The sequence below is a fragment of the Jaculus jaculus genome, chromosome 9 (genome assembly GCF_020740685.1).
Source record: "Jaculus jaculus isolate mJacJac1 chromosome 9, mJacJac1.mat.Y.cur, whole genome shotgun sequence".
Classification (NCBI taxonomy): Eukaryota; Metazoa; Chordata; class Mammalia; order Rodentia; family Dipodidae; genus Jaculus; species Jaculus jaculus.
Window position 1 is genome coordinate 123,083,304 of NC_059110.1, and position 10,116 is coordinate 123,093,419.

General features: G+C 57.0%; 1 protein-coding gene across 2 annotated transcripts; it reads left to right on the forward strand.

Annotated features, from left to right (window-relative positions):
• The first annotated feature begins 770 nt into the window (after positions 1-770).
• Positions 771-5,167, forward strand: Trim47 (tripartite motif containing 47). Of its 2 annotated transcripts, XM_045159645.1 has the most exons (7): positions 771-1,491; positions 2,529-2,624; positions 2,909-3,139; positions 3,280-3,478; positions 3,908-3,982; positions 4,252-4,832; positions 4,920-5,167. In XM_045159645.1, the coding sequence occupies exons 1-7, from the start codon at positions 811-813 to the stop codon at positions 4,953-4,955; spliced, it is 1,899 nt and encodes a 632-aa protein (XP_045015580.1). In that variant the 5' UTR covers positions 771-810; the 3' UTR covers positions 4,956-5,167. The 2 variants fall into 2 exon arrangements, with proteins under 2 accessions (XP_045015580.1, XP_004655253.2); XM_004655196.2 differs by having other exon boundaries at positions 772-1,491; positions 4,252-5,167.
• Positions 5,168-10,116: the final 4,949 nt, after the last annotated feature.

Consider the following 10,116-nt stretch of genomic DNA (forward strand, 5'->3'; position numbering starts at 1 on the left):
GACCACTCTTTTTTGCTTTTTCAAGGTAGGGTCTCACTCTGGTCCCGGCTGACCTGGAATTCACTCTGTAGACTCAGGATGGCCTCGAATTCATGGTGATCCTCCTACCTCTGCCTCCCGAGTGCTGGGATTAAAGGCGTGCGCCACCACGCCCGGCTTAAGTGACCACTCTTAACCAATGCCCTCTTTGTTGGGCACCACAGGTGCATAAAAATAAGTGTCCACGGACTAGAACTGCATTCCTCAGAAAACGGATATAAATAATGGCATCAGCTTCCCACTTCAGATCTAAATAAAAAAGTCCCAGTTCCCCGTTGGTGGTGGTAGAGTCGGTAAGGGGTGAAAACATACATCAGCACTTTTTTCTACAGTCAGCAGCTCAGGAACTTCCCTAAGTGTGCCAGGGAGGGCCTGTAACGCAAAGGTGTGGGCGAGACACAGACACGGCCCCCTTACCCTCTCTCTGTAGAGCCTCCCCCCAACCGTGGGCGAGGGGTTGGGGCATATGCGCTCCCAGCCTCCTTTCCCGCGCGCCCCTGGGCATCCTTTGCCCTCGTCCTCTCCGCATCTGGGCTGCACTGCCCGCGACGAGCGGAGGGTCAGTGGACTGGCGCGGCCGGGGCGCCTAGGGACCTGCCGGCGGGGTGGGGCGGGGCGCGGCGGCTGCGCTGGGGGCGGGCCGAGCCTGGCGGGGGCCAGAGGGGGCCGGACCCTTGGCCTGGGTCCCAGGGGGGTGGTGCCGGGCGGCGAACGGTCGAGGTCCCTCCCAGGCGGGAGCAGCACAGGCGGTGCCCGGGTAGCGTTGGAGCCATGGACGGCAGTGGGCCCTTCAGCTGTCCTATCTGCCTAGAAGCTCTCCGGGAGCCGGTGACGCTGCCCTGCGGACACAACTTCTGCCTGGCCTGCCTGGGCGCGCTCTGGCCGCACCGCAGCGCCGGAGGCACGGGCGGGTCCGGAGGCGCGTCCCGTTGCCCGCTGTGCCAGGAGCCCTTCCCCGACGGCCTGCAGCTCCGCAAGAACCACACGCTGTCCGAGCTGCTGCAGCTCCGCCAGGGTCCGAGCTCCATGCCTACCCCGGCCTCCGCCCCGCCTCGGGGTCAGGCAGCGGAGCCCTCGGCGCCCAGCGAGCCTCCCACCGCGCCGGAACCGTCGGCTCCCTGCGCGCCCGAGCCTTGGTCCGAGGGCGACGAACCGGTGCGCTGCGACGCGTGCCCCGAAGGCGCGGCCCTGCCGGCCGCCCTCTCCTGCCTCTCCTGCCTCGCCTCCTTCTGCCCCGCGCACCTAGGCCCGCACGAACGCAGCCCCGCGCTGCGCGGGCATCGCCTGGTACCGCCGCTGCGCCGGCTGGAGGAGAGCCTGTGCCCGCGCCACCTGCGACCGCTGGAGCGCTACTGCCGATCGGAGCGCGTGTGCCTGTGCGAGGCCTGCGCCGCCCAGGAGCACCGCGGCCACGAGCTCGTGCCGCTGGAGCAGGAGCGCGCGCTGCAGGAGGTGGGGCTTGGGCACCTTGCGCGGGCAGGCGGGAGCTCGGGGAGGGGGTGTGTGACGGGGGGGAGGCTTCATTTCCTATTCTAACCTGAGCATCTTTGCAGTCCCTTCCAGCCTTGACTCGCCGTAGTGTAGTGCGGACGGGGAAGGGAGGGACCAGTGAGATGGGAAGGGCTTCTGGCAGGGGGACCTGAAACCGCGTCAATGCTCTTAGGGTGCACAGGGAAAAGGATCCAGGTTAGGCCCCTGGTGCCCGGTGGGAGCGCCACCGTCCCCCCTCCCCAAGTAGCTGGTTCCGGGCGGGCCCCATGGCTGTTGCGCTTGGCCCCTATGGGTTCCAGCTCAGATTTGCACCCCCAGACTGAGTCAGCTACTTTGGATGGGTGTGGCAGGCTACCGGAGTGTGATGCTGGGTGGGTTGGACACACAGAATCCTCTCTGTCCCGCTGTTCCGGGGCCATGGTGGGAGCGCGTGTGCCCAATGTCCCGCTCCCTCCCGCCCCCAGTTTCCTTTGGATTCCATCCCGGTCTTGGCGCCTCTGGCCTTGGGATTTTCCGTCACTCCCGCCTGGAGCAGTGACTCATAAGACCCAGGGGATTTGCCCGGAATCCCCGATTTTCAGGCATGGATTGAGAGACACGGGCTCTTTGAAGATTTGACTCCCTGGACAACTTAATGCTCTCTTGTATAGTCACGCCTCACTCCACTCTCATTCTGCCTCTTCCTCATTAGAGGAAATTCTGAAATGAATCTGAGCAACATGGAGATCCGTGAAGGGCCCATAGCGGCCCTGCTGCTCAGCATGGGAGGTGATAGCTACAGCCGACCTGTCACCAGGCATGGGGGGGGGGATGGCACCAGCCTGGGCAGGAGACACTGGCATATTTTGGGATATTATGGCCATTCCCAGACCTACCCACTACATGGAAGTCACTTCCTGGTCACCCCCCATGCAGTCCTCTGTAAAGTCCTGGGATCCAGTGCTGGGCTGTGGCCTCTGTCAGACCGTCCATCATACTCACTGGAATGTGACCCACAGGCTGAGCAGTCCAAAGTCCTGAGTGCTGTGGAGGACCGAATGGATGAGCTGGGTTCTGGCATTGCACAGTCTCGGCGAACGGTGGCCCTCATTAAGGTCAGACCCCACCCTAGACCCACACCTGTGCACCCGCGAAACAGGGTTCTGGCCAACTGTGTGAGTGTCCGCGTGGTGCTGACCCCGCCCAAGGAGCCCTGCTGAAGGCACTGCTCCTGCCCATCAGAGACAAAAGTGTCGTGCCTCCCCCGACCTATCTCAGATCCAGAACAGTTCGAACTGTTTCTTCTATCCCTAGGAGCGCAGGGTGGGCACGCGGAGTGGGGAAGGAGAGGCGGACAGTGACACCTGCTCACGGCTGCCCCCGCTGCCCTCTTGTGCAGAGCGCTGCGGTGGCCGAGCGGGACAGGGTGAGCCAGCTGTTTGCGGAGGCCGCAGCCACCCTGCAGAGCTTCCAGACTGAGGTGCTGGGATTCATCGAGGAGGGGGAGACTGCCATGCTGGGCCGCTCCCAGGGGGACCTGAGGCGACAGGAAGAACAACGCACTCGCCTAAGCCGGGCACGACACAACCTCAGTCAGGTCCACGAAGCCGACTCGGTCAGCTTTCTGCAGGTGAGGGCAGCTCATGGGCCACGGAGGCAACAGAAGCAGGGATGACGGGAGATGGAGAGGAGGGCAGCGGGCGCCTGGCCTTTCAGGGCAGTGCCAGCCTTGGCCAGCAGAGCCTTAATAGGCATTATTTGACGTCATAGGAGCTACTGGCGCTACGGCTGGCCCTCGAAGAGGGTTGCGGCCCTGGGCCTGGCCCCCCCAGAGAACTCAGCTTCACCAAGTCCTCCCAAGTGGTCAAGGCCGTGAGAGACGCGTTGGTCTCAGCCTGCGCCAGCCAGTGGGAACAGCTGCGGGGGCAGGGTGGTGACGACGTCGGGCTGCAGAAGCTGGGCTCAGAAGGTGAGTGCCCCCCCCAAGATGACTCACACCCCCCCACAGGGGATCCCCCACATGGGCCCCCAGGTCTGGTGCCCATCCAGGAATGGAGGGGGAAAACTGTGTGCCTGCCACAGGGAGGGGTCCCCAGCGACTATGATGACCAGCCTGTCTTTGGCTATAAGCTAGAGGGACCAAAGGGCCTCTAGTAGTCCACCCACTAGCTTCAGAGTGGCTGAGGCTCTGCAAGCAAGGAGGCAAGAGGCAGAACTCAGGTGCCGCTCATGCAGGAGAACATGGTGTCTTATCTGGGTGTGTTTCTGTCTACCCCCCAGGTAGCTGGGAGGGGGAGGGAATTGCAGCCACAGATGGAGTAGGGCACTGCCTAGGACAGTTCCACAGTCCAGCCATGGGCAGTCTAGAGAGATGTCCTCCCTATTTTCTCATATGCAGCTGATTCAGAGTCCCAGGATCCTGATAGCACCAACCTACTGGAGAGTGAGGCCCCCAGGGACTACTTCCTCAAATGTAAGTTCACGCAGCATCCCCGCTCCCACAGGGCCTCCTATGGCTGCTGGGCTGCTTTGGAAACAGGCTCCAGCAGGGCCTTGGCGCCAGAGGCTTGGGCTCCCTTCCCTAGTTTTTGTGGTGAACAAGCTCAGCTCAGTGGATGACCTCCATCAACCCTGAGCTGTATTCATCCCAGAGGATGGACAAGGTTGTGTTTGGGAGAGGTGGGTACCTGTGGGGTTACTGCCCTATCTGAGCCTGAAACTCTCTCCTATCCTTGGGGCCAGTTGCCTACATCGTGGACTTGGACAGTGACACAGCAGACAAGTTCCTTCAGCTGTTTGGAACCAAAGGTGTCAAGAGGGTGCTGTGCCCCATCAACTACCCCGAGTCACCCACCCGCTTCACCCACTGCGAGCAGGTGCTAGGCGAAGGAGCCCTGGACCGGGGCACTTACTACTGGGAGGTGGAGATCATCGAGGGATGGGTCAGCGTGGGTGTCATGGCCGAAGGCTTCTCCCCTCAAGAGCCCTATGACCGGGGACGACTGGGCCGCAACGCATATTCGTGCTGTCTGCAGTGGAACGGGCGTGGTTTCTCAGTCTGGTTCCATGGGCTGGAGGCCACCCTGCCCCACGCTTTTTCACCTACAGTTGGGGTCTGCTTGGAGTATGCAGACCGTGCCCTGGCTTTCTACGCCGTTCGAGATGGCAAGCTGAGCCTTCTGCGGCGACTCAAAGCCTCCCGGCCACGCCGGAGTGGCACCCCGGCCTCCCCCACTGACCCCTTCCAGAGCCGCCTGGACAGCTCCTTTGCTGGGCTCTTTGTCCACAGGCTCAAGCCTGCCTTCTTCCTAGAGAGCGTGGATGCCCATCTGCAGATTGGGCCTCTCAAGAAATCCTGCATATCCGTGCTGAAGAGGAGGTGATACAGGGCGGCCTCCTCCCACAGAGAGGCCCATCTTTACCATCAGGGAAGACACAAACCTTAGTGTTGCACACATCCCTAGTCCTCTCACTTCTAAAAGCCTCCCTCCACCTTTCATAATTTGACCTTCCACTTTTCAGGGAAGGGGTCTCCCAGCCCCTGGCCCCTGCAGGACTTGTTTTGGGAAACAATCCAGACTGCCCAAACCCCTTCTTTTCTGGGTTTCTAGAACAGCCTGGCAGGCAGTAGGTGCTCAATAAACATTTGTTGAATGAATGAGCCTTGCATCCTTCTCTCGGACTTTTTTAAAATTTAATTTAATTTTTATTTCTTGGACAGAGAAAAAGGGAGACAGAGAGAGAATGGGCATGCCAGGGCCTCCAGCCACTGCACACAAACTCTGGATGCATGCACCCCCTTGTGCATCTGGCTAACATGGGTCCTGGGGAATTGAACCTGGGTTCTTTGGCTTTGTAGGCAAATGCCTTAACCGCTAAGCCATCCCTCCAGCCTTCTCAGACTTTTTTTTTTAATTTTTATTTAATTATTTATTTTTGTTTTTCAGTATTTTTTTTTTCTTTATTTAGAGAAAAAGAGGCAGATAGAAAGAAAATGGGAAGCCAGGCATGGTGGTGCACACCTTTAATCTCAGCACTCAGAAGGCAGAGGTAGGAGGATCGCCATGAGTTTGAGGCCACCCTGAGTCTACAGAGTGAATTCCAGGTCAGCCTGAGCCAAACTGAAACCCTATATCGAAAAGCCGGAAAAAAAAAAAATGGGTATGCCAGGGCCCCTGGCCACTGCAAAGGAACTCTAGATGCATGTGCCACCTTGTGCATCTGGCTTACATGGGTACTGGGGAATGGAACCTGGGTCCTTAGGCTTCACAGGCAAGCACCTTAGCACTAAGCCATCTGTTGCAGCCTTGTTGTTTCTTCCAAGGTAGGCTCTCACTGTAGTCTAGGCTAGCGTGGAACTCACAGCAATCCTCCTACCTCTGCCTCCTGAGTGCTAGGATTAAAGGCATGTGCCACTGTGCCCCACTAAAAATTTTATTTCTTTGCAAGCAAAGAGAAAGACAGAAGCCATGGCCTGTCGACACTGCAGACAAACTCCAGATGCATGTGCCACTTTGTGCATCTGACTTTACCACCTGGGCCATGACACTTCGAACTTTGAGCTGCTGAGCCATCTCTTCAGTCCTCTCCAGGGTTCTTTAGCTCTCAGGATCTCAGAAGGGGCAGGCAGGAGAGGGTGCAGATCCCCTGGCCCAGGAAGAAGGGGCTGAAACAGTGTCTGCACTTCGGGGCACCCCAATTCCAGGCTGGGGCAGCCCAAGTTGCTTCTCCCCGAGTCCAGCCCCTGCATCGTTCCCGCTGCCCCAGTGTTTGCTTTGGAGGCCCAGGCTCCTACCACCCTTTTCACCCTTGATCCCACCAGCTAATTTTGGACCTGCCTGGTATATGCTGTGCCCAAAATTAAACACACGTCACACTCCCAAGGGAAGGACAGTACACTTGGGTATTGCCAATAGAACTGGAGACCTGGGCTTCTCTCTCTCAGACATACCTTCTCAGTCCATGGAGAGACTTAGCTGGGAACACCCAGGGTGTGACTGAAGCAGGGTGATAGAATAAAGAGGTCTATCCAGCTGGGTGTGGTGATGCACTCCTTTAATCCCAGCAGAGGTAGTAGGATCACCGTGAGTTCGAGGACACCCTGAGACTACATAGTAAATTCCAGGGGAAACACACACACACACACAAAAAGGTCTATGGGATACCCTGGAGTCTCAATTCTCTGCCTCTGCTCCCAGGCAGTGTAACAGCCCAAGGTCTTGTGTCTCAGGAGAGCTATTTTCCCAAAAGTCTCTGTGCCTTCTACCACCTCAGAAACTCTCTGGCTTGCTGGGGGGGGGGGGGTACTGGCCTGAGCCTATAGGGCGGCTGTGATTCCAGGCCAGCTCCCTTCTTAAATTCTTTATGACCTGCGTGCACCGTGGAGGCCAGGCGGCAGACGAGGGGCCTCTCAGCCAGCCATGCAAGGTCAGGCAGGACAATGGGTGAGTTATGCAGCCAGACAGCAAGGCCATACAAGTCCTGCCCCAGCCGCCTAGGCAGCTAAAAATAGCCCCTCCTCCAGTGCCTGCCGGGCCCTGCGGCCAGGATGTTGTTTTTCCAGGCGGAGCCTCCTGGCTCCTGGGGCTGAGTGTTCCTAGCACGGTTCCCATGGCAGCTACAGTTCCCACAGGTCCCAGTTTACCCAGCAACGCGGCTGGTAGGACATTGCTGCCAGTCGGGGCTTTCTAGAGCCTCTCCCCACCTACAAGGAGTCTCTACCCTTCACAGGGCCCTTCCCACTCCTAGGTCACCTGTGTGGTTTTTTTGTTTGTTTGTTTTTGTTTTTGAGGTAGGGTCTCACTCTAGCCCAGGCTGACAATGGAATTCACTATGCAGTCTCAGAGTGGCCTCGAACTCATGGAGATCCTCCTACCTCTGCCTCCCAAGTGCTGGGACTAAAGGCGTGTGCCACCACGCAGGGCTTGGGCCACCTGTTCTGTTTCCTTCCTCTCCTTCCCCCAGCTTGGCACATTCCATTCCACACACTCCCCTCACTTAAACCCTCTGCTCCCCCACACTGCAGGATGTCCTGGAATGTAAGCATGGCAGACAAAGGTCCCCACAGGCCTGGAACTTCCCTGGTAGAGTTGAACCTTAACAGTCATGGCCGTGGGTCCAGCCACTGGCAAACATGTCACTCGCACAGTGACTTCAGCTTGCTTGAAAGGGATGGTGTGTATGTGTGTCTGCATGGCGGCATACGTGTGTGCTGTTTGTTTGTCATCTGTGCCGGTGTCTGTGTGTCTGCCCGGGTGCATACCTGTGTAGGTGTGTGTTTATATTCAGCCCAATCGTTTTTCCAACAGTGCCCCAAGAACACCTAGGAGGAGGTACACGAGGTGTGGCAGGCGGCCCAAGAAGGAGGGAAAGTGAGGAGACCTATCTATCCCTTCATCTTCTCTGCCAGGGCTTTCATCAGAGGTTTTAATGTGTTTTATTCAAGATTGCTTGGTGCTGAGAGCCAGGCATGGTGGTGCATGTATTTAGTCCCAGCACTCAAGAGGCCAAGGTAGGAGTTAAGGCATTTGCCTGCAAAACCAAAGGACACAGATTTGATTCCCAGGACCCACGTTAGCCAGTTGCACAAGAGGGTGCACGCGTCTGGAGTTCATTTGCAGTGGCTGGAGGCCCTGGCGCGCCCATTGTTTCACTCTCCCTCTTTCTCTGTCAAATAAATAAATAAGCAAGCAAGCTGGGCATGGTGGTGCACGCCTTTAATCCCAGCACTTGGGAGGCATAGGTAGGAGGATCACCATGAGTTCAAGGCCAGCCTGCGACTATGAAGTGAATTCTAGACCAGCCTGTGCTCAAGCAAAACCTTGGGGAAAAAAAAAGGGGGGGGGAGGGGGGAAGAAGCAGAAAGAGTAAAGACTTGTCCAGGGCTACCCCATTTAGGATACTCTCTCTGTACTCCACAGCTTAGGTATGTCCTGCTCAGCAGCATGGGGTTGTGTGTGGTAGTCCCAGAACCACCAAAAAAAAAAAAAAAAAAAAAAAAGGAAGCTTGAGAGACATATGCTTTCTATAGCCAGGCATGGTGGCACACGCCTTTAATCCCAGCACTCAGGAGGCAGAGGTGAAAGGATCACTGTGAGTTCGAGGCCACCCTGAGACTACATAGTGAATTCCAGATCAGCCTGGGCTACAGTGAAACCCTACCTCAAAGAAACAAAAAAGACCGGGGCATGGTGGTGCATACCTTTAATCCCAGCACTCAGGAGGCAGAGGTGGGAGGATCGCTGTGAGTTCGAGGCCACCCTGAGAATAGAGTGAATTCCAGGTCAGCGTGGGCTAGAGTGGGACCCTACCTCAAAAAAACAAAATAAACAAGATAGAAAAAGAAAAAGAAATATGCTCTCTGCCCCTATTCCCACGGTCCCAGAGCCTTGGCAGAGCTGCCGGGGGGTCTGTGGCCTCCAAAGCTCCTGCCAGAGCCCCCGCCATCCCAGACAATGGTGGAGGGGGCGAAGGTTTCGGGCTATGGTGCTGTGTGTGAGCTGAATGCAGTCCCTTTGGGCCAGGCAGAGAGCCAAACTCCACTTTAGCTTTGTTTCTGTGGGAAAATAGGCTGCCGAGCTCCAAACAACAGGCTGAGAGTGGACTTCAGCAGCAAGCTTTCCCCCTTGGCAGCAGCAGACTGCTGGATCGGGCAGCCCTCTCTTCCCCCAAGCGCTCCAGGAGGGAAGAGGCCCGCGGTGCTCTTAGGGATCTTTCCAATCCCTCCCCCCAGGCGCAGTGGAAGAGGCTGGACAGAGACTGTGGCTAAGCTGGAGGGCCTGGCCAGGGAGATGGGCTGAGCTGGGTGTGGCTGGGCTGTGCAGACAGCTCGCCAGGGTTACAGCTTGTCTGGGAAGAAAACAGCCCTTAGCTGCAGAGTTAGAGTCCCAGAGGCAGTGTCCCCGCTTCCCCGCGAGGTGCCAGCACTCAGAATCTGGAAGACAAAGTCATTCGCTTTCTGGGCAGTCACATCTACTAGTAGATGCGTGAGAACTGTGGGGCTGGGCCAGGGAATAACTCAGCGGTATAGCACTTGCCTAGCATGTAGAAGGTCTGAGTTCCTCATATGTCAAGCAAGAACCCAAACCAGGGCTGGAGGGATGGCTTAGTGGTCAAGGCGTTTGCCTGCAAAGCCAAAGGATCCCGGTTCAACTTTCCAGACCCACTTAAGCCAGATGTACATGGTGGTGCACGCGTCTGGAGTTCATTAGCAGTGGCTGGAGGCCCTGGCACGCCCACTCTTTCTCTTTCTCTCTCTCTGCCTCTTTCTCTCTTGCTCTCTCAAATAAATAAATAAAATTTAAAAAAAAATTTAAATAACCCAAACCAAAGCAGGGAGAGGCTGTAGCCTGAAGTGGAGATCCCCGCTGTCCTTCGAGTGCCCTTAGAGAGGAGGTGGCAACAGGAGTTCATGCCACCAACCCAGGCTCAGGGCATACAGACCCAGCACTGAGGCAGGCAGGGGACATGATTTCATATTTTATGTACTTCATTATTATGTATTTTTACTTTTTGGTTCTTCGAGGTAGGGTTTCACTCTAGCCCAGGCTGACCTGGAATTCGCTGGATTAGAGTGAAACTCTACCTCAAACCCTCTCCCCACAAAGT

What these genes read in the sequence shown, in the direction of transcription:
- Trim47 (XM_004655196.2), top strand. Translation starts at nt 811, where the DNA reads ATGGACGGCAGTGGGCCCTTCAGCTGTCCTATCTGCCTAGAAGCTCTC. An exon ending in ACTCGGTCAGCTTTCTGCAG is followed by an intron (nt 3,140 to 3,279) that starts GTGAGGGCAGCT and finishes TTGACGTCATAG; the next exon opens with GAGCTACTGGCGCTACGGCT. An exon ending in GCAGAAGCTGGGCTCAGAAG is followed by an intron (nt 3,479 to 3,907) that starts GTGAGTGCCCCC and finishes TCTCATATGCAG; the next exon opens with CTGATTCAGAGTCCCAGGAT.